The 24,766-nt window shown below is 38.0% G+C and overlaps 2 protein-coding genes across 6 annotated transcripts in view; one reads left to right on the forward strand and one right to left on the reverse strand.

The window, feature by feature from the left end:
• LOC139135220 (RNA helicase Mov10l1-like) overlaps positions 1–10,422 on the forward strand; it is a 22,779-nt gene extending 12,357 nt beyond the window's left edge. Inside the window, exons 10-20 of the mRNA XM_070702498.1 lie at positions 202–260; positions 821–1,186; positions 1,739–1,848; positions 2,225–2,302; positions 2,829–3,050; positions 3,679–3,843; positions 4,337–4,513; positions 5,040–5,189; positions 5,365–5,472; positions 5,888–6,028; positions 6,539–10,422. Coding sequence (XP_070558599.1) covers positions 202–260; positions 821–1,186; positions 1,739–1,848; positions 2,225–2,302; positions 2,829–3,050; positions 3,679–3,843; positions 4,337–4,513; positions 5,040–5,189; positions 5,365–5,472; positions 5,888–6,028; positions 6,539–8,341 — 3,379 coding nt within the window. The 3' untranslated portion in view covers positions 8,342–10,422. The remainder of the gene's footprint in view (positions 1–201; positions 261–820; positions 1,187–1,738; positions 1,849–2,224; positions 2,303–2,828; positions 3,051–3,678; positions 3,844–4,336; positions 4,514–5,039; positions 5,190–5,364; positions 5,473–5,887; positions 6,029–6,538) is intronic.
• LOC139135221 (sulfotransferase 1C3-like) overlaps positions 10,167–24,766 on the reverse strand; it is an 18,857-nt gene continuing 4,257 nt past the window's right edge. For all 5 annotated transcript variants that reach the window (XM_070702502.1, XM_070702504.1, XM_070702503.1 and 2 more), the window contains 6 exons: positions 22,673–22,870; positions 21,537–21,763; positions 20,479–20,596; positions 13,783–13,877; positions 12,197–12,374; positions 10,167–11,677 (listed from right to left, as the gene is read on the reverse strand). In XM_070702502.1, coding sequence (XP_070558603.1) covers positions 11,559–11,677; positions 12,197–12,374; positions 13,783–13,877; positions 20,479–20,596; positions 21,537–21,763; positions 22,673–22,870 — 935 coding nt within the window. In that variant the 3' untranslated portion in view covers positions 10,167–11,558. The remainder of the gene's footprint in view (positions 11,678–12,196; positions 12,375–13,782; positions 13,878–20,478; positions 20,597–21,536; positions 21,764–22,672; positions 22,871–24,766) is intronic.

Consider the following 24,766-nt stretch of genomic DNA (forward strand, 5'->3'; position numbering starts at 1 on the left):
TCCTGTCGTGCATACAGTGCAAACAAGATTCATGGTGGCACATCAGAGTAAATTTAAGAATAACATATATAATATACAGTGTATTTTGTGAAATTGTAGACTGTGAAATTATTATTTTTGTCAGCTGAGGAAATTAGCAGAAAGAAGGCTTTGAAAAAATATTTTCTAAAACTTGTCATAATGTATTCTTAAATTGATCAGGGCTGTTTTACGCAGATGCCATCAAGCTGTTGAATTTGCCAGAAATGTGGGTGAACAAGGTAGGAATGTGTGTGAGAGTCACCTCTGGTCTCATGTCTTCTGTGTATATATATATTCCTGTCTTTTCATTTCATTAACAATAAGCCTATCATTTCTAAGTATTTTATTTAGTTGTGTGGATAAAAATGGCAACCAGCATGATGAGGTGCTCTTTTTTGAAAAGGTTTTGTGACAGATACAGGAATAAGTAGCAATGTTTATGACCAGTTTATACCTTCTTGACTGTTTACATTGTCACCATCATCTTTCTTCAAATGAAATGTTCTCCAAATGTAAAATTCACTCAGTGAAGAACACTTCATGGGCTTTAAATTATCTATGTACATTAGCCATTTTGATAAATTCCATTATGTTTTAGTCTTTACCAGATAAATATTAAATTAATGAGGTTTGTATATGTATGCTATTCATAATTGTTGTGGGATAGTATACCATGATATTTCAATTGGTTCGTCTGCAGTCATTTTGCGCTACCAATGACAGCATGGTAGTTTCTGACACTTTCTCTGTGTGCATTTGAGGAATTTGTCTTCTCATTTTTTTTCATCTTCATCCACAGTGCTTTTTCCAACAACAGTGGCATTGAAATCACCCCAGTGGAGTTTGGCTGCCATAAAAAACTTGCAGTGGAAGAATAAATCACAAGAATTGACAAGATGTCGTGTGGCTACAGAGATGATAAATGTATCAGACATTTTAGCTCTTCACAGATTTAGCAACTTTGCTGTAAAGGACAAAACTTCCATGTTCCCAGTGCAACCAGCAACACAAGCAGATAGGGATCATGGGTGTGTTGAACACGTCAATGGTCTCCAGATGGCGCCCTTTTTCAATAGTCATTTGAATGAAAGGCAGAGGTCAACAGTCTTCAGAATCCTGGAGGGACTGGCCAGACCCACACCCTATGTGATATTTGGACCACCAGGTATGTCAATTTATAGGTATGACATCATAGCTTTGTCACTGTGTACGATTTTGTATCAGAACTGGTATTCTGACGCTGTGTTTACCTACAGCAGTGATGTGTCAGGTGTATCATGAAACAGTCAAGTTCAACATTTTAAACATCTTCTGAAGCTTTGTAGCAGTAATATAGGTAGAAATGCAGTCTGTGAAAGCTGTAAGTATGTAATAGTATCTTTGCAATGACAGGCAGGTACAGAAACCAACTTAACTCACAGCTGTAAACTGCCAATTTCTTTCCAGTGGCGTAAATGTCCAAGGTATGAACTCTTCTCATGTGTGTTGGCTCACACCAAGATAAAATAGTTTTTGCTTCCGTGAACACACTTTTTCCAGAATAATTTTGCCTTTTACCATTTACTAATTAAAAATGATATTTGGCTGATGTATGTCTCAGCCTTTGGAGACAGATCTTGGCATAATTTCAGCTGGTGGGAAGTAAACCTATCATTTACCGTCCCCTCCCAAAAAGTTTAGTGTTTACAACATGTTGAAAACCAAATGTCTGTTACAGGCACTGGAAAGACTGTTACCGTAGCTGAAGCTATTCTTCAAGTATTCAGTTACATTCCATCAAGCAGAATTATTGTGTGTGCTCCGTCAAACAGTGCGGCTGATTTGCTGGTATGTACATGTTTTTGACCATTTATCCATTTTTGTTGGACACATATTCCTGTCTTAGTTCATCCAGTAACATACCTTGAAAGTTACAGATTTGTGTGGGTTGTTCATGTAATATTCTGATGCATGTTCAAAATGTAAAAATAAAATGTGGGAAAGTATTAAATACTGGTTTTGCACACATCAAACAACCAGTACGTGCTGATTGACTGTGTTGTCAACAGCTGTGATGTAGTGAATCCAAAACAATGTTTCCATAAAACTTTAAACTTTTGTCATCTGTAATCCTGGCTTTGTTAGGTAGATATTGTACCTGCAAAGTTTCTCAAAATTAGCAAATCTCTTCTCTATGTACACCTCCCTCATTTAAATTCGATAGGCCGAAAGGCTGCATGAAAGTGGTCGAGTGAAGCTGTCAGATATGTCAAGACTGAATGGTTTTCAAAGGCATGAGGAGGTAAGACATTGCAAATTGTCAATACATGATGGCAACTGTTCATGTTTAAAGTGTAAAATGATATTGATGTAGAGATCCAATTGATGACCCTCAGGCAGCGATTGCTAACTTACTTAGTCTATGGCTGGTTAAGACAGTCAGAAACAAATGATCTGCTTTAGTACCAGTTTAGGTAATACCATTTTTCAATACTGAAGGATCATGTCACCTGTGACAATGCAGTTTTTCATTCACAAACCACACCACGATTGCCTTGAGATTTTGTCCTTTTCATATGTGAATTGTCTGTTGCTCATGTATGTGATAGAGGTAAGGATCTTATCAGAGCAAATTAAGGCATCCACATCACTGTCACTGATATTGTTAAAGGCAATATAATGCAAGAGCACGTATGTCATTTGACCATGTGGTATGGGATGTGTAGGTATTGTGATGTCAGGTGTTATAACGATGGAATATCATGCATTTGAGTCACCACCATTTGAACCGTATTTGTACAATATCAATTCTTTTCATATGGTAACAGACCGTATCGGATGTGATTAAACCATACTGTAGTGATGGCAACGACCTTGAGCTTGTAGCTCACCACAGGATTGTCGTGTCCACCTGCGCCTCAGCTGGCATGCTGTATCAGTTGGGTTTAAAGTCAGGCCACTTCACACATGTGTTTGTGGATGAGGCTGGACAGGCAACAGAACCAGAGTGCTTGATTGCTGTGGGTCTGGTAGCGGGAGAAGATGGACAGGTAAGAACTGTGCTCTTGTATATAACTGTATTTTGTGCTCAAAGTAATTGAAGTGACTGTTCTAGATGAATCAGCGTATGAATGGTTCTTGAAGATGCAGAGCTCATAAAGCTTATGAAGTGTCTGTATTTTGTCAAGCACCAAACACCAAAAACCAGCAGGAGTGAAAAAAAATTGAAACTATGGTAATCGGAGGGAACGTGATAACTAGACATGCATGGAAATAAATGGGTGTAACTCTAATGCCATGGTGTCAGTGAAATTCAAAAGGTAATGACATCTTCATCAAAAAGTATTAACTTGGTTGTAAAGGAGTAATGTTGTCTGGCTGTCACACCGTTTTAATGGGGTACCCCCTCCGTATCAACAAATACTCTCTATGGAAAGCTAAAGTGGTACCCTGGATTCCAATTCATGTATTTGTAGGGACATATCCTGACCCAAGCAAAAACACTGGATTACCGTAATTCAGGTTGATAAGAGAGGGGAGCTCATTCCATCATTGTACAATCGGTGTGATATTATCAGTCAAGTAGTTGGGAGCAGCGGGAGAAGATGGACAGGATATGCAAATGTGAATTGGATATTCTAATCATCAGAGTTTTGTCATGGAGAATTTGTATGTTAGATTGTTCTTGCAGGAGATCCAAGGCAGCTCGGACCAGTACTGACCAGCAGGGCGGCCATCAAGTATGGGCTGAACGTGTCCTTCCTTGAGAGACTGACGTCAAGACCGCCATATTGTAGGGATGAAGCGAAGTACAAAGCACATGGAAATTACAATCCATATTTGGTAAGAACATCTTGTGGGAATGTTTGGTCAGACCATGGGTGGACATGATAACACCGCTACCAAAATATCATTATGTCCAAGTTAATATCATTTACAAACACAATATTCCTTTCACTTTCACCTGACAGAGCCTACTGCAAAAAAATCAATTACATTTCTTTTATATACATAAATCAACTTTGCATTTACAGGAGACTGTTTTAAGTTTCCTCCTCTGTCTATGAAATAGTCTAAGTAATTGTTTGTCCATATTCATGACAAATTACAATGTTTTACAAACCAGTACAAAAGGTGAAGGTGTAAAATTGCCAGCAATGTGCAACAAATGCAGCTCAGGTTAGTTGGTCGTGATTGCATGGTCCTAAAGGAAAGCAATGCTCTCAAAACAAAGCTTTGTTCTCAATGTGAGTTGTGAAAAAAAAACCCAGAAATTTCACAAGACTTGAAGCTAAGTGTCATCAACACATTGATATACCATTATCTCCTTATACAGATCTCTAAATTGGTTGACAACTATAGATCACATCCAGCGCTACTCAAGCTTCCATCACAGATTTTTTATCACGATGAGTTATCGGCAAAAGCTGATGTCAAGATTAGAGAGTCTCTATGTACGTTGGATCTCCTACCAAACAAGGATGCGTTTCCAATTCTGTTCCATGGCATTAGGGTAAATAATATATATTGCAATGATATTTCATCTCATCTATCATTGTGAAAGCGTTATTTTTGGTATTTGCATCCAGTTTCAAACACCTAAATAATGGTCATCATCTTCCCCTAATTTCCAAATGTAATGGATGAAGTGATCACATGGTGTGTTTACTATGGTCACATGGTTATATCAAGTGACCACGTGCCACGCACATGCTGTATGTGTGTTTCACTTGGCATATTTCATGTGGTCACATGATTTGTTTAAACAGTAATGGTCAAAGTTAGTTTTCATATTTTCTCATCCAGAATTGCAAGTTGATATCTATGTGTCTTATATTTCAAATTGAAAAATGGTATGTCAACAATTTACCTTTTCTTTTCCATGTTCAGTGCTAAACACAAGACGAATTTTGAGGAAACATATTTAGTTTTGTCAGCGCATCTTGATTTAACATGCTGATAGTGCTGTTAACACATATCAATGATAAGAGATCGGGCACCTAACTTACTTTTCCGTTGTGTAATTACCTTTGAAATAGGGTGAAGATATGAGAGAAGGTAACAGTCCATCCTGGTTCAATCCTGTGGAAGCAGTCCAAGTAATGAAGTACCTAAGCGCTGTGATGAATAACGGTGTCCACCACCTGCGATGGAGTGATGTTGGTGTCATTACACCATACAGGAAACAGGTAAATCTTTAAAGTTGACTCAGAGTATCTGTCAGTAAATTATCAAAACTTCTCTGACAGGACCCAACAAAGACATTTGTACAAACTTGGAAACAGAACTCTGAAATCCAGATGATTTAATTCTTAGACATGAAGTGCTGATGTCACTTGAAGTAATCCAATGTTTGAAATTCAGGTGGAGAAGATACGTCTTTTGAAAGACAGCCTGGGAATGGGAGACATCAAAGTTGGATCAGTGGAAGAATTTCAAGGACAAGAAAGATTGGTTGTTATCATCTCCACGGTAAAGTGAACTCATTAAACTTTCTTACATGCTGAGGAGCAAGAACTATTATAAAGCATGCAAAACCTTTGGAACTGCTAGAGAGATTGATGCAGTATGTGTTATGTTTTCCCAATCTTAGGGAGGGGTTGAGTTCTGTTAATTCTTTTTAGACTCTGATATTATGTATTGTAGATATTTGCCCTTCAAATTGACTCAGAGTTGCCATTTTCAAATATTTTCTCAATTGTGAGATGCATGTATGGAAATTCTTTGCTTTGTGGTTGCCTGGTGGACTACAAGTTGCAGACAATCAACAATGACGAGTTCATTGTCTATTTTATGGTGTTAAAGATAGACATGAAGAGGCACAGCAGTTCACTCAGTAGGATGCATGATGCAAAATCAATAACATTTCCCGTTTTTCCCACTGAAGGTGAGGTCCTCTGAGAACTTAGTTGGTTTTGACGCAAGACACAATATAGGGTTTCTTAGCAATTCAAAACGCTTCAATGTTGCCATCACCAGGGCCAAGGCATTGCTCATCATCATTGGTAATCCACACGTCCTTGTCCAGGTATGTTTCAATATGAACTATCATGTGTGGTAGGACTGCCAAAAATGAGTTGCCAGCATTCACCAGCCGAGGTGCCTTAAGTGGCAGTTTGAAAAAATGGTAGTTTCAAAGGTTCAATGCAATTATTCTTTGCTGGATACTGTGTACATTTCAAGTAGATAATTAAGAAGAAGGTGACCGTGAGATCCATTCCTGAAAACTCAGTGTGTTAACATGTATACGAATTGCATGAATTTTCAAAGGTACTGTTAAAGGATACTCTTACTTCTTGAGAACTATATAAGAGACAAAATATTTTGGTGCAATTGTGTGTTCAAGACAGACTATAGAAGCAAAAATATGAGGAAGTCAGGAGAACTTTGATCGTTTGGTGGTCGCACAATACTTCTGTCAAACATCTTTCAGACTTTGCTATTAACACGTAACTTATAATGATCATAACTGTATAACACTAAAATTTTGACTTTCATGTGTCTAAAACTACATGGACAATGTTTTCCATTCTGCTAGGACTATTACTGGTTACAGCTGTTGCGTTACTGTGTCAGAAACAATGCCTACACAGGATGTGAACTCCCAAACTTTGATGAGGAAGTGGCTGATGTTCTCTTCACTGAGCATGGTGTGGACCAGGACACATCTAAACAGAACACAAGGGAAAACCTTAACTCACCAAGTCTTGCAGAAGAGGACAACGAAGACACCCAAAGTCTATGTTCAAGGGCTGACCAAGGCATCTGCCATGACACAGAGGAAGACTCTAATGTAAAAGATACCCGTAACGATCAAGATCTATCAGGCTATAGCGGACAGGAGGTGATTCAAGCAACAGAGAACCGCCTCGGCACACCGAGTCAGAATGCCGATGAGTACAAACACAAAGCAACTTTTTGTGGAAGAAGTGAGAAGCAAGCAGCAGAGGTCGAGTGTAATATGGGTGTAGATGAAGTCACACCAAGTGATAATGCAAGGAAAGTGAAGAATACTGTTGTAGAGGCTGTAACTGATAGTAGTGCCACTTCAGTAGGCTGCCAAGGAGGAAATTATACTACGAACAGTAATGATAAGGCAAATTGCAGTGATGACATTGGCGATAACAAGGCATTGCAAGACAACAGTTACATCATGAATGGGGAAGGAGAAGGTAAAAAGAGATCACCAGGCAACAGCTTCACCATCAACAGCAGAGAGGAAGCAAATGATGAGGTCTTTAGTGTGGATCGGGATATTGAAAGGCCTTTCTCAGTTACTTGTAATAGTAGTGATTTTGAGAATTCTAAAGACCCCATAAACAAGTTGAATCACGAAGCTGCTATTCATCAAACAAATGGATCTACAACACCTCCTGTTGGTAGTATTACAGATCTTGACAGGGCTCCTACAGAATTTCCATGCTCCAGTCATTCTAATGTTCTATCAGAGACAGAAGAGGGTGATGAAGCAAGTAATTCCACAAACGACGAGATGTCCTCTTTTGAAGATATTGACTTCACAGAGTCTTCAGATGATGATGCAGCGTCAGACACTCCTTCCAATGATGAAGGTTCGAGGGTCTCTGGTACAAAAACTCATTGCACCTCATCACTTGCATCTGACTCCTCATCTTACAGTTGGAGTGGGCAGGATGACTCATCTGACATCTGGAGTGGGCAGGATGATGCCGATGAAGATGAAGATGAAGATAAAGATGGTACTGGTGAGAAAGGTGCAACTGTACCGAAGAATGATATATCAGAAGATGACAATCAAGCAGATATCCAAAAAGATCCAGAGCAAGAGATGATGGATATCGTTCATGAAAGTAGGAGGGCAACCTGCCATGTATCATCTCCAGCTGTAGTTGAAGACTTAAGTCACCTGTCTGATTCACAAAAGTCAGCCATTGGCCTTTGCAAGGAATTCATCTCTTCAAGGATTCAAGAAGTACATACATCTACACCTTGCACAACAAAGGGGAAATGTCTGAATAAAGAAGTGGATCCGGAAAAAGTCACGGAAAGTAGCGATAGTGCTGATGGCAAAGAGTGCATCCTAAAAGATTGTGATTCTGCCCCGACAGAATTTGACAACCCTAGTGACCAGAATGAAGCAGCAAGGCAGACACTTACAAAACCAAGATGCAAGGTTGTCTGCAAAGCTGGCAGACACAGAAGGGAGTCTGCAGACGATCAGAGGATGGTTACCTTTGAAGAGATTTATGGGAGTCTGTCTTTGTCTGAAGTATCAGATGGCACATTGGATGAGGAGGATCAGTATGGTGATGTGGATGTGATCATTGAAAGTAGCTGTGAGGAGTCTGCTGCAGAGGATTAATTCCAAGCCATGACATGACAGCTGATTTTAACACCCAAAGTTAACCCTGTTTGCGTTCAGATGGTACATGGTGTGGATCAAAGTAGCCATAAGGGGTCTAATGATGAGGACTGATATGATAATTGGAAAAACCCCCTCAAGGACATTCATATTGACATAAATTAGAAAACCTGTTAGCAGACAGCTGATGAGAACCTATTTTAATGCAGTACAAGAATCTTTCCTGCTTGTATGGATATTGATGACTTGATTTCAAAAACTTCATGAAGTATTTGTCTGTCAGGGGCTGGTATGATATTGCATGTAACAATTGATGGCAACCAAATCTTGTTATTATCACAGTAGACATGCAATGCCTGTTTGACAATATGTTCATGAATGTACGTCACATATTATTCCAGAGGCAAGGTTATCCTGTCAGTCTTCAGCCCTCTTTCTGCTGTATTCTATGTGTTTTTATGCACAGCTGGCAAAATGACTTTCAAGCAGTGCATTTTAAAGCCCCACTAGCGCCATTTTATGTACCTTTTCTTTAACATCGATAATATTCAATTTTTGTCTCATTCCCTCTAAATTATACCTTTTTAGCTCTATGAGCAGTGTTGGTGACAATACATCCATTCAATACTGATGTATCAATGTAAGAAAACATCACACAAAGTCATATGTCATTTGAACAGTACACATACGACTATTGTACAGCGGGACCAACAGGATTTTATTACTCTAATTTGTAACATTAAAGGGTAAAATTGAATTCTGCATTGCTGATTCTGGTTTTGCCAAATCAAGTCATCACTAAGATCTCAATCATTGTGATTGCTCATGCGACAATGGGCAGCAGTTTAACATTTCCAGTACAGAACAGTAATCTGACATTTTAGTACATCATTACAGTAAAGCACATGTTGTGTCAAATGTTTTAAGGTAGTGTGTAAACTTTTGCGCCAACTTTCCTCAAGGAATATTTCAACCATTCTATTTCAAAATCACAAATAAAAATCGGAGGTCACCATGCAAGTTTCGGTACTAGAGATACAAATTACCCAAGATTTAACAGTATTTGAAATTCTCAATGACTGCCATCCCTGTGGTAACTCTTTGGAGAAAAATGGAAGTTCTGAACAACTAAGAGTGTAAAAAGTTTTCTTTCACCTAGAGCTTTAAAGCCCCACTAGCTGTATCTTTTAGCATTATTTTTACTGGTATAATTTTTCTTTCAAGCTAAAATTTAAATAGGTTTGTGAGAATGTACTAATTTAGGTGTTTATACATTTACTATTAAGTCCTCTCTGGGACTGTCTATGCAATTTTGAACAAGATAAAGATTACACTGCGATTAAATGTATGTCCAAACATTAAATCCCAGCCCCATGCAGAAAAGCAAAAACCGTGGATACTGTGCATATCTGCACTGAAATCTTCACATAAACTGCACAGAGTAGTCCAATGTACGGTAATGCATAGGGGTGAATGTTTTCAACTGTGACATTGTATGTTCCGTTTCCTTTGTAATATTACCTATTTTTGAAAATGCCGGGAAATCAAAATGACTGTTAAAATTTGAATTTACTTGACAAATATTTCACAAAGGAATGGTTTCCTAATGCAGTAAAAGCCCATATCCCTTCAGAGGGTATAATTCAAAGGCAACCAGGAGAGAATAGGAAGATATTTTGAGGTCAACAAATTTCAAGAGTTACAGCTAGTGGGGCTTTAAAATGAACCCCCACAGGTCATAGATCGGAAAAGAATTGAAAGTTTGAAAGTCCTAGCGACGCATTCTACTTTAAGATCAGGCAAAAAATAAGAGGCCCAGACGAAGTGATGTTATCATTTTCTTTAATTGTATCAATGAAATGTATCTTCTTTTACACTGGTTCAAACACATTTGTGGGATATAGGGTACTGATTTTACAATATTTAATAGTGTCATATAGTACCCAGCGGGGTACGACATTTCTTGTCCTGTCATCTTTCTCTTTGAGTAATCTCCTGGAGCGAACTACAGCTCTTGATGATTCAACAACAATTGTTTCACACTATATCTGTTTTGCACACGCCATCCACCCAGGTAAAACCTTGATGAAACACAATTGCATATTATGACTGGCAACACTCTCTGCCATGGAAGTGCCATGAGATCAGAGGTAGTGAATGTTTTAGTGAAGTTTTGCTTATCCTTGTGGTTAATTAATTACCGATATTTGTGTTTCTTTTGAAATGTCACCCCTTTATTCTCAATTTAGATTTTATTGTGAAATTGAAAATTTCAATGAAGGGCAGTAAAGTTACTCTGTTATAGTCCAATTACAGTAAACTAAAATACATTTATTTCAGTAGTGGTCATTCATAGGAACTTTTTTTTTCTAACACAAACTCTTCATACATGGTCAAAATTCTCACTGTAGTAGCAACATTCTACAGAAGGGTATGATCAGAATCCCAGGATACCAATATAGTTTATTAAGGTGGGTGACTACTCACAGTAAAAGTATTGCAATTTTATATGTTGTAGGTAATAGCGGGAAGTCAAGAAATATAATGATAAAAAGCAACCTAGGGGCAGAAATAGCTCCGCTCTTAGTTTTTACGAAAACAAAAAATAGAGTCACTGCTAGCCAACCAAAATTACATTTGAAGAAAAATGACATGGCTAGGGAAAATTGCAATTTTTCTAAAACTCAGATTAGTCAAATGGTGCGTCATTCTATTACATGAGAAGAGTGAGCTACCTGCAGATATGCATTGTAGTGAAGGCCACTGATTTTGGTACATGTATTTGCTTATAGCATTGAAGAAATGCACAAATTTGTAATTCCAAATGCCAAATAATAAAGAAGTGATTATGAACATAAAATTAATATTATATCCCCAAGAAGCTACACATTGAATCTCAAAGCTCTAAAACCTATGATTTAAGTATGTTTTGACTAAAAATAGAAAAGTTGCCTAAAAATGTGTATATGCAAATTTCATCATCATTGTAAAGAAAACTGAACGAGGTCATCATCCCTGAACAGTCATGACCATTTTGCTTATTGAGATACATCTTGTCGAAGTGCATATTACCCTTGAATCTCATCCGGCTCACATCGCTTCATGACAAATTTTAACCTTCAAAAAAAGGACAGAACTGATTTGGAGTGAAGCACTGTTATTTCCTTTCAGGTGCAGATTACCGAAACATTCACGTACAAATACCTTCCAGTTCGATTCAAAACAGCTCTGCATCTTTGAAAGTTACATCCACACCTGCCATTTTCTTGCGATACTCTGCATCAAAGCGCTCATTCTGAGCAACAGTGAAGTAATTCTTCCAATCACCAATAACCCCTGTAAGTAAAAAACCAAAACTTGTTAAAACTAAATGATTCTCCCACATAATCTGATACAGGAATTCAAATCACTTGTTTGAATTTTAGAGAGGATTGCTTTTGAGCAGTTTTATTAAAACAAAGTTGTGGGCAAAGTAACTGTTCCACATTTTTTTTTACCAACTTAGATGGCTCAATATGAAAATCTTCCGATACATCAGGGGCATTTGATTGGCTAGTGTAAATCCACGTTTTATTTTTTACCAACTTAAACAGCTCACATGTAAATCTAATGCATCAGGGACATTTGATCGGCCATTGTAAAATGCCATTGAAATGGTGGAAGTGGTGAATTCGTTTTCAACATTTTTGTGTGTTATTTAATGTCTAAAAAGCAACCATGAAATTTTTGCAGGGCATAATAAGACTTCATAGAAGAGATAACGCACAAAGATCCCATAAATGTGGGAGATCATTCATTGCAGCAAAAGTTGATTTAATAGGATAGGTTTTGTTTCCACATTTTGCTTTTGCATACCTTTGCGAACAACTATGTTCTTTTCCTTGCTGCCAAAATCAATTCCACGATGATTTACAGACTTATTCATTCTCATGTTATCGAATGAACACTTCTTTACTATTTCTTCCAGCTTTTCTTCCGAAATCTTTTTGGCAATCAAGAAATCAGCTATTTTCAAGATATTATGGCTCATATCCTATGGAGAGAAACACATTGAAAATTAACAGTTTTCCTTCCAAACAATGGTGATAACTTTGGAAATCTCTCTTTTGTGTATCATTTTGACCATTGACCATACACTGGGTGTATTTGCTGTGAAAAGAAGTGCTGCGTGAAGAGGTTTTCAGTTCAGGCAAAGCATACATTTGATTATTAGGCCATTATACTGCTCATCATGTAAGCTGGTAAAAGGATATATGTATGTAGTTATGTATGCATGCATGCATGCATGCATGCATGTATGTATGCATGCATGTATGCATGTATGTATGTATGTATGTATGTATGTATGTTTGTTTGTTTGTATATATGCATGTATGTATGTATGTATGTATGTATGTATGTTTGTTTGTTTGTATATATGCATGTATATATGTCCCCTGTAAAACTTGCAGACTTCTGCAGACATCCTGTCCAGTGTGTAGAGTTATCACAAGTTTCACAGATGGGATTTATTAAGATGAATGGGCAGCTTCAAAGAATATGCAAAGAATATGACAGATAAAAGTGAAAATGCCCCCCAAAAAACCAAAACTTTGGAAATACTGGTCGGCTTTCATATTTGGTAGATGTATTCGCTGCGGTGCTGTGACCTAGGTAGGTTTCAGTGCACATGAAAGCTCCATATAAACTTTCAGAATGTTTCCTCATTTTTGGAAGAAATCTTAAAATACTTTTATATGAAGCTATTTGTCTGATAGCTTTGTTTATTGGTTTAAGAATCATACAAACCACCTTATCCAAATTTACTCAAATGATGGCAAAATTCACATGTTGGAGCCAATATTCCCATTTTTGTTTACAGTAGGTTTTTTCCCTCCAAAGACGTTTATCACAGCTTAAAGCTATCATATGTACAGTCTCACAGAGATGACTCAATGTTGATGTATTAAACTGATGAGAAAGTAACCAACTACACTGGAATCCTGAATGATCAGTATTTATGCCAAAGTCACGCAGTTGCAGTAGAGACCCTCAAAAATACAACCCAATGACGAAAACATGAAATTTTTATCAACAATAATTGTAATCATAGAACTATTAATACTAAGGTAACAAGTACAACAGTGAATTTGGCATACATACTGATCATCATTGAAGATTTGATACTTTTTGTAAGTATGCAGTAACAACAGGAATATTAAATTTTTATCAACAGTATTCATAATGATAAATTTATTAACAACCATTGTTTTACACGTTTGTTTTGACTAATAATGTCTAATGGCCCTGTTTTGACGTTGGGAAGAGCAGCGAAAGGAATGACTCTTGAAGTAGCCTTTAAATTTCTTCTGTCAGTTGTGCGTCATTTCTGATCAAATCGGAACACAGTGTAATCCATGCTATTTTTCGGTTTTTTAAAAAAATGTCAATAATAGGCTCACCCGTACGACATCTTCGTAATGTAGAACCATAACATTTTCTGTATCTTTTAAGGACAGCCAATGCTTGGTATGTTCAAACCACGAGCCAAATGTAACTAGAGGGACGAAAACAGCTAATGATTAATGCAGGCTCATAAAGGTTATAATTGTACACATATATCTGTAAGCTAAATAGTATCATCGTACTAATTTTCAGTATACAAGGGTGTATTGCGGAGAACAAATAATTATTGGTGTCAATTGCACTATTTGACCTTTAACCTCAAGTTTTCTGTGTGTGAACATCGGGGGGGGGGGGGAGGAGATTTCACTTTTTTTTCAAAAAAATTACATCTGACATTGACTAAATCATGCAGTAAATGATTTTCAGTCTAAAACCTGTGAATTTATGTGAAATTCTGCTGCTGAACTGCAATTTCTAGCACGTGCACTGCACTTCTGTAACACACTGAACGGGTTCTCAGTCGCAGTCGTGCAGTCTGCTCACGATAGCACCATGCAGTGTGCAACATGGCATTCTCAAAAGACTATACTTTCGACTTTTCTCATAAAAACAGAAGGTGTAAAGGTTATTCACAAAATAACGGCCATTCTATCATCATAAATTACCAATACAAAATGAGGCAGGCAAAGAGTACAGTACGCTGAACGTTTACCGATCAGCGATATCATCAGCCCCTGCGAAACTTAAAGGGATATAGTCGTCGGAACTGTGCTCAAAGGTCGTATGGGACCCATACGACCCATGGCAACAATGTATCCAAGGCACAATGGTGATTGATGAGAGTTAAAACATGTCTGTCATAATCTATCATCGTATAATTTAAATGTTGCAGCTATGATGATGAGGTGCATCTTGATATCGTGAAAGAAATACATTGTTTGTAAACAAGAAACCCGCACAGGCGCAGTTCCGACGACTATATCCCTTTAACTGGAGACATGAGAGAACACTCCCGTTGCGCGCTAGGCAATATCTGCAATATGCCACTTCCTTCTCTTTGTCACCTCAATTTATGTCAACAAGACAATTTGTCGGGACAGCACCGTTTGCAAACTAAATCCTAAATGAACTACTCACTTTTACAGCTAATTAGACCACTCATGAACTGGTACCATATTACTTTGTCTTTCAATCATAGACCGAGAAGAAAACTTGAGGGTCTATGTTCAAGCATTACTATCAAGCCCTCGTCCTCTGTCACTAAAATATTATGAATGACAAACTTTTTCAAGAAAATTCGTAATCTCAAACCAGTGAGCGACCCCGATGTTGTCGGATTTTATAGACACAAGCGAAACGGGCTGTCACAATTTGATGATGGCTCAGAGAGGTTTTTTAAATGCTCAATTCAAAACTCAGAAACGCGCAAGGCCCATACCTTTCAACCAAAAGGCTCGGGTCATTTGTCGGCCTCATCTCGAAAACAAATGTATTAAATTTCAAGGAAAGACAAAGGATAATACCACGTAAATAAGTTAATGTCAACAAGAACAAGTGTGAGAGCCATTGATTGAGGATAGTAGTGCCACTTTGACTGACATTTTCCCTAAAATTTATCAAACAAATAAAACAATACGATCCAAATGAATGAAGCAATGTCATTGACAGGGTGAACCGACTTGCTAGTGAAAAATAAACAAATGCTACCATAAGACTGCCACATTTGTAATCATTTTTTCAGACACTATTTCCGAGGAATTCATCGACATTAAAGCAAGGGTATATATGTCAGTAAATAAGCAATGAACAAACAAAACGTAAAAGGACAGGAAGAAAGAAAATATATCCTATCGATAATTAAGTAGCATACTTTTGCTGTTGAACCATTTTCACATGTAGTAAATTATGGAAAAACTGGTGTAATTGGATTTTTTAACTCCTTTTCTGTCATTTACTTTTTATTTTTCTGGTTTTTTTTTGTTTTTTTTTGTATGGATTATTTTATCTGAAATAAACAACAACAATAATAATAATAATAATAATAATAATAATAATAATAATAACAAGGCAGTATTGCTGAAGGCAATGAGTACTTGGGCCGTGATAGAGTAATTTTGAGGACAATATATACTACTATTCAAATATGGTCTTGAATTTCCTCCTGTCAATGAGGCATTTGATTAACTGGTTATTAAACGAAGCAATGGCATGACAACGGCAAAATATGTCTAGCAACTTTTGTGGAGTTTGAGGCAGGGGTTCTTTATTTATAGCGGGAATTGCTTAAACTCCTTAAATATTCAAATTACAGCAAATTTCTTTTGTTCTCGATGGTAGATGTCTAATATTTAGATGGGCATATTTAGATTTCTACCCTATAGTTATCCCTATATACCAAAAATCGGACATCCAGCTCTATTGGCTTGCTCAGAATTAGATATGCGCATAATTAATGAGGTACAATATGTGGTGTCATAAGGTGTCCCATCATACCATTTATGAAGGGTGTAGCACTTGTGGTTACTGAGTTGTGGACAAATATATATATTTGAGGTCAAAGGTCATCGAGGTCACGTGACATTTTGTCAAAATAATTGTATTGCTAAGTTATTCCTATATACCAAAAATCAGACCTCTAGCTCTATTGGCGCGCTCAAATTATATATGCGCATAATTAATGAGGTACAATATGTGGTGTCATAAGGTGTCTTATCATACCAAATATGAAGGATGTAGCACTTGTGGTTACTGAGTTGTGGACAAATATATATATTTGAGGTCAAAGGTCATTGAGGTCACGTCACATTTTGTCATAATAATTGTATTGCTAAGTTATTCCTATATACCAAAAATCAGACCTCTAGCTCTATTGGCTCGCTCAAAATAAGATATGCACATAATTAATGAGGTACAATATATGGTGTCATAAGGTGTCCTTTCATACCAAATATGAAGGGTGTAGCACTTGTGGTTACTGAGTTGTGGACAAATATGTATATTTGAGGTCAAAGGTCATTGAGGTCACGTGAAGTTTTGTCAAACAAATTATATTGTTAACCTTTCCCTATATACCAGAAGTCAGACCTCTTGCTCTATTGGCTCGCTCATAATTAGATATGCACATAATTAATGGAGTACAATATGTGGCATCATAAGGTGTCCCGTCATACCAAATATGAAAGGTTTAGCACTTGTGGTTACTGAGTCATGGACAATAATGTATATTTGAGGTCAAAGGTCACCAAGGTCACATGATATTTTGTCAAAATGTCTGACATATCTGCGTGAACCGATGGACTCACTGATGCACTCACTGACGGATATGAGCCAATCTATAAGCCCCCTGGACTTTATCCGTGGGAAAAAAACTGTGTCACTGCATCCTTTAGGCAATATGAATACGATGAGAAACTAAATTTTTATTTTTCTTGGCATCATACATGCGAGTCTATGGAGAACTGCCTTATACATGGGAGTCTATGGAGGTGTAAACTAAAAAGTCCTCTAACACGGCCAAATTTGATAGCATTGTGAAACAAATCGACGTGCATCTGTATGGGGTTGGGTACTGTAGGCGTGAACGGACGGACGGACGGACGGACATGACCAAACCTATAAGTCCCCTCGGACTTCGTCCGTGGTGATTAAAAACAAACGCAACAGTTATTACAGCTACACCGGCGGTAGGTTCATATCCAGAGCCCCGTACGGTCTGCCGCCGTCGCTTGAAAACAATCTCATGCACCCGGCCATATGGGCAGCTGGCGGATCACAGTCGCTCGAGAGCTATTCAGCTCTGGGACTATTCGCCCCATAGACGAGTATACAGAAGCGAGGTATTTCTCGCTTCTGTATACTCGTCTATGGGGCGAATAGTCCCAGAGCTGAATAGCTCTCGAGCGACTGTGGCCGGATGCATGACTTCCCGGAGAAGGCGAGCTGTCACGTTCAAGCTCAGGATTATTTGTCGATCAAATTTCAGTAAATTTACCTTACCTAGATGAAATTTTGTCTATAGGCTGAAATTTCGCCGAAGTTTGACAAAATTACATCGATTTTTCAGGTTCATATGCGACATTTTTGAGTTTTGAGTGCAGACAGAAATAAGTTTTGAGGCAATTAACATGGCTGCGACCCCATGTTGACCCCTAGCCCTGCGTACGATGCTATGTGCTACAGCTAACACACAGCATCGTACGCAGGGCCAGCGAGAGAGTTGCCGACATCGACGGTTATTTACGAGAAGTGAATAAAAGACTGTCATTTTTGGAAGCGATCGAGTAGCTGAGGTAGGCTGGGATACGACTTGGGCCCAAGAACGCTGAATTTCGGCAGTAATTTGGCTTTTTACGTCAAGTCCCAAAATGGATTTGAAGTCACCGACCCAACGTACGGGTCTTTGCAGGGCTGTGGTGAGCGGGGCGGTTAGCTGCAGCGGAACACACAGCATCGTACGCAGGGCTAGTTGACCCCCAAGTGAAAATGTGTTCGCGATCAAATCTTCCTATATTTTTTTCAGAATTTTCAACAAAATCATTGCTTCTTACATCTTTTGTAAAATATAAAATACTAAAATAAAATTGCGATGTGCCATATCTCCAGATTTCTAAAATATCGTTCCTTGACCGTTCGACGCAAACTTGTGACGCAGTTGAAATTCAATACTGACCGCCAAATAAATGAGACGAGATCAGTCTAGACATCCTCCAAATTATCCAACCATTCGCATTGGAGTTCAGCTCGCTTAGAGTATCATAACATTTTTCGGCCTTTTAGATCGACCCTAATATCTCCCATTTAGGAAATAAATACACAAGCTACCTCGACAAAACTTCGTGCACCATCCAAGACCAAACGCACTACAAATCTGTCTTGACGTCATCATCTCCTTACATGGTAATCGGCATACCGTATTTTTTAGCAAAGGGGACACAGAATACGTCGGAGTATTCAGTTTCAAAACGTATTACATTGTGTGATGTTGTCAAAAAAAAGTCATGTTACTGCAGTGGTATAATTACAAAACACAAAAGTTCAAATCAGTTTATTTTGGACTGGCTTTACCCAACATTTCATATTGTTTCTTATGCCAGATTTGACCACGTGCTTACTGGCGACCCCTTTTCATGCAAATTTTGTGTCAAATGATGTGTTCCCCTGGAAAAACAAACGTACGATTTCTAAATGAAGGAGGCGAAATTTGCCCTCAAGACTCGAAACCACCCCTTACGGGGTATACCTAGCTATTTTTAACGAGCTTCTCGAATCTGCAGCTCTATTTCGAAATGATAGTCTGGTTTTCTCAGCTCAAGGATAAGTGTTCTCCATCGCTGTGGGCGTTACTATTCTCAACCGGGGGTACAGTTTCCAGTCGTAATGTTTTTCATTGTGTCCGGGATATAAAACCTTTCCTTTTCAAACTTTCTCTTTGATTAACACTAATCCACATCTTGTCAGTGATTAAACATGTTTCAAGTTTAAATGTTAAATTCTGGTCTCGAGCCCTCCTGTTCGACCAAACCGAAATTACCCCTCCCACTTTGGCTCGTCCAGTGGGTGTAGCACAGGGTCGTGCCATCGCCTAGTAAACGGAGGGTGCATTAATTGTTGCATTTCGATGCACATTTTGATTATATTCAGAAGATTTTGTGGCAAAAACTCAGATAGAGAAGCATTTATATTCACATCTCACTTATTCAAGACTGGCTGAGAGCAGCATTTCCATTCAGTTAACATCATTACGCCATTTATTATGCCAAGAAAGATGAAGCCAATACATTTTGCCCTCCCTGGTCTCAGCCAGAAATGGTTATACCTTACAGTTTTTTCCCACGGAATGAAAACAAATGTACTTGGGCTGAGGCCCAAGTACAATAATAATAGTAGTAGCCTAGGCAAGTTTTAAACATGAAGCAGTGCCTCGGGTAAGGGTTTATACAATGCAAGATCCGAGGTACATGAATATTCCACATTGATTAAGGGTCATTAGCATAGAATTTTAATACCGAAACAATGCTCATTAGTGTAATCTGCATATTTGAATATCATTATACCTCGCATCTTGCACTAATAGTAAGGGTTAAAGCAATATAGCAGTATTTTGACAGCATTTATTTTCTCGAACCACGTTAATGATTTTGTCGACGATATTGATTTATTCATTTTTATGACATTTATTTATTATTGCGAATTAGGATTTTAGGGAGGCAAAACAAGCCGAGTTGTTTTGAACCGTGAATGACTATATCGGCCACCGTACAAGATGCTCATAACAAAGAAACTGACAATCTAAGCAAAGATGGCCAACTAGGGGCAATAGCATGCCTTCAAATAACCTGTATTTTCTGTTCACATGATTACGATGAGATTTCATGTGACTGTGAACTTCCCATATAGATTCCGACCTTGTAGGAATCATCGTATTCCAGAATAAAAATTTATTGATAATAACCCATTTACAAATTCATATTACGACAGGGGCAGGATTACATAGAACAGTAAGACATGGCTACCAATGATGACTGTGCTCCGGGTACGTGCATGCATGCATGCAGGAGGAAATAAACCAATCATGCTACAGCATAGATCATACAAACAGGACTGACTATGTTCTCCGTTTAGGTGCTGATGCCCCCTAAAAATGAGGGCTACCAGACATTTTCCAGTCGCGTACAGAACAGACTGAATAACATCAAATCTAGTCTTGAGAATACAATACTTCTGACGGTGACACAAGTGGAAATTTTACTGACCTTCACCATCAAGGAAATTGTCCAGATAGTCATTGAAGGATGTGTTAGGATTGAAAGCCTGCTGAAAATGATAATTAGACACGAATGTGTCTTTCGGGTTTCTAACTAGGTGAAGTACCTGGAAAGGAACAAAGATGTTGATTTAATATTAAAAATGTATATATCATATGTTTGCAAATCACATGAAACGATGAGAAAATCTGCAATTCGTACCAGAGCCATAACAGCTACTGAGATTCATGTCCTCAAAAATATAAGGGATTACTGTCAACGGTGGCAGAGGAATAATATAGGATAAATAAAATTTAATCTACGTTACTACATTCCAATGTGGGGCAAGGACGCAAAGTGTAGTCGCGTTTACTATGCAACTACTTTACCTAGACAAAATTGGACACACCCTAAATAATTGTACCAATATATATAATTAGCATTTCAATGATAATGTCTGGCAGTTTGATGGTTTTTTGCAAATCAAAACAGTTCAAGATGAATGTCCTAAAGTTGACGATCATCTTCACTTAATTTGTATATTACGAGTCGTACATTATTGTTACTGACACTGTTACTGGCAACAGCACCAGTGATGATGGCAAATTCATTTTCGCATCCATATGAATTTTGTGCTGCCTTCAGCTCGATGACAAATTATTCTTCATACATATCAATGTGAAATTTGGACCAGACGAGTTTGTTTAAAAGTGAATTGCTGCATTTTGAGTGGTTTGAATGAAATGCTGTGTTCTTATATTGTGCATCGGTAACGTTCACCCGAATGACCGTGCCTGAAGCTGCTAGAGAAGGCATCGCTACATGAGAATGGACACACATACACACTATATATATATTATATATATATACATATATATATATATATATATATATATATATATATATATATATATATATATATATATATATATATATATATATATATATATATATATATATATATATATATATATATCGACAAAATCTATGTAATGCTTTCAAGAACACCCCGCCGCCTCTCTTTTGATTCAACTATATTTATGGAAAACACTGTGAGATTACGGCACCTTTGCCTTTTTTTCAAACATCTGAGGTGGCGCTAATTGGCGGGCTAAATGAGTTTTGATGAATCTAGGCGATGGAAGGGTTTGCAAAATCTCAAATTCCGGCTTTTCCTTCCCGGGGTGGTGACGCTCAAGAAAAGGAATCCTATCTCGCAGCTGTACTTCTGTTGGAGCTGTTGCGTCTTCATGATCGACGATGAGAGAGATAATCTGCTGCATCATGACGGTTCCTGCGAAGCAAAAAGTGTGTTCAAGTGTGTGTAAGCATACACGTGAACAAACTGACGTATCGGAAGATAAATGTATAACAAAGACAGACGTATGGACCAACACAGGATGATAGGTAGGTAGGTAGGTAGGTAGGTAGGTCGGTCTAGGTAGGTTCGTACGTAAGTGGATGGCTGGATCGCTGCACATCGGTGAGTTAATGGGTGGGTAGACAGACAGATCTGAGAGACAGCTAAATGACAGAAAGCGATAAAGATTGATTGATTGATTGATTGATTGATTGATTGATTGATTGATTGATTGATTGATTGATTGATTGATTGATTGATTGATTTGACCGAGTGACTGTGCATGAAGCATGAACCCAATCCGGCACAAATTTTACAATGACACGCTCGGTGGATTGAAGCTCTCTATACAAAATAAAAATCAATGATGTCTTCTTCGGGTCAATGCTTTATAGAATCTCACCTTAAAGGGCGGTGGTCGTCGGAACGGCACTCAAAGGTCGCTAGGGACCCCTACGACTGATATAAACACTATATCCAAAGTAAGTTGGCGATTGATGAAAGTTAAAACATGTTTGTCTTAATGTACATCGTAGAATTTAAATGTCGCAGCTATTTTGACATGATGCATCTATATATAGTGCATGAAATACAATGTTTGTAAACAAGAAAGTTGCACGTGCGCAGTTCCGACGACCACTTCCCTTTAAGTAAGACAGACGATGAAATTGTTCAGATGAAAAAACTCTGTGTTGGTAGCAAGCTCAAAGAAAAGTTTTAATTTCCAATCGACAGAGTTTTACTGTAGCACTTGTCAGGTAGCGTGAGGTCAAATGTCAGACGACTGCGTCTAATGTAAAATGTAGCTACCCCTCACAACGTTATTCAAATATCTATGCCCACCTGATCGAGGATAAGTCACGACAAATACATCGTCTTCTCTCACTTCAAAAGTCTCCATGGCCTCCAAGCAATATTTGGGAAACACCTTGTCCAGAAATGGGATCCCCTTGTACCGGTAGGATCCGCCAACTAAGTTTGCCATGTTTTTGTCGTGTGAAATTTTTGACTCAAACTTTGAGTGCAACTGAACTGCCGGACCTGCAATACAACAAATGGTATCGTACAGTGGGTTTATGGTGATAATTATGGTGTATATATTCTTTTCATTTTGACAACTGACAAAATTATCTCGACGTGATTGTTGGGTTTTTTATCAATGAGACCAAAGTACGAGCAAAAAACACGTTACGATCATGAACAACTGACCGCGTTGCAAGGCAAACATATTGTCAAAGCAAACAGAGACGCCATGGATGTTGTTTCAGACGATAATAAGCGAATCATTTTGACTTGTGTATACCAGTATAGCAATCGAGGTACTGGCCGGTTTTGACAATGTGTTTTATGGACTGAACAAAATTTTATTTAACAGCGAGTAAAACTTGTTAATGATTCTAGATCGGTTTTTCTCAACAATTTGCATGCGTTAGAATGACCGGACACTAACAAAAATGGTTCCGAAATGTAGAAAGTAAACATTAGCGCGAAACGACAAGAAGCTCCTACCGTCTACCACTTTGCAGGTGTCACCTGAGACGAAACTAATTGTCGGAGATATCGCCGATGACGTCATGAGCGTTTCTCTCATAAAGCTTTTCGCGACTGCCAAGGTGCGCACGATCACATTTCACCTTTGCCACAATGCCGACGCGTGCAAATCTATGGATTATTTCCACTGGGATTTATGGGTAGGTTAATAAAGAAAGGGTAACATAGTAAAAAAAAATAATTGAAATAGGATTCCCTTGTTGTAATTCTAGGTGAAAGAAAAGCAAAATGGATCCAAATGCAGTGCGTCTGAATGCGTCGTCTTTAGGTCCACCATCATTACGCTTTATTTACTTATGGTCGATACTTCGACCTCCATCTTATAATAACATGTACTTTGTGAGTCTCCTCACACACAGCATGAATATTAATCCAGCCAGGGGTAATATAATAATATCTAAATTCTACAATGCTTGTAATTTTTAATTTTCTTTTATTTTTGTTGTGTTTTATTTTGTACCCCTTTTTAGAGAATTTTTTGACAGAGCTGAGGAGGTGAGGGAAGTGTTAAAAAGTATGCAAAATATATCTTACATGATAACAATCCGTGTACTGTCTGAAAGCTGAGTTTACCTGTCACGTGAATGTGTGTCCAATTAAGTGTCAATGTTCACATAATTCCGATATCGATATTTTCTATCTTAGGCTGTGTTCACAAATAACGGTGGGTGCGGTGGGGGGGGGGGGGGTGCTGGAGGAATCTTGAAATCTTATTTTTTTTCAGATCCCCCCTCAATACCCTCGAAAAATTTCAAGTCCCCCCGGCTATATGATCAAAACTTTTCAAGTCCCCTATTATCATATAGCTGCATATTTATGAGGGATACACACAAAGTAAAAATAATCATTTATTGGGCAGTTCTGCGCGCAGGTGTTCGACACTAACTGTTTTAACGGTTTGTAGAGCCATATTCCCAAGGCAAGTTCTACATTGATTCATTTTTAGACGAATGCGGCAAGGAGACAGCAAGAAATTGTATTTGATACAATGCATAGAAATATTGAAAAAAGAGTCAACAGTTGTAACTTCTGCCCCGTCACTAGGCCTAAGTCTTTTAATGAAGAATCATAAATGTTTAGATTTTTTCGAGATGAAAGTCATGAAATGTGCAAAATTGTTTTAGATTTTGTTTAACTATTACTAACATTACAACAATTTGATGATATTAAGATGTTATTCGTTTTTCATTGAATTTATACCTACAAAACCGGAATCGGGAAATGTAAAAAGTAAAAGGGAACCAAAGATTTTTCTGGTCCCCTATAGGCAGAGCAAAACTTTCAAGTTTCCCTCTACTACCCCAAAATTTTCGACCTCCCCCCCGAATTCCTCAAGCCCCCCCCCCCCCCTCCGGGTTTTTTTTGTGAACTCAACTTTAGGTCTAC

The sequence above is a fragment of the Ptychodera flava genome, chromosome 6, assembly GCF_041260155.1.
Source record: "Ptychodera flava strain L36383 chromosome 6, AS_Pfla_20210202, whole genome shotgun sequence".
Lineage (NCBI taxonomy): Eukaryota > Metazoa > Hemichordata > Enteropneusta > Ptychoderidae > Ptychodera > Ptychodera flava.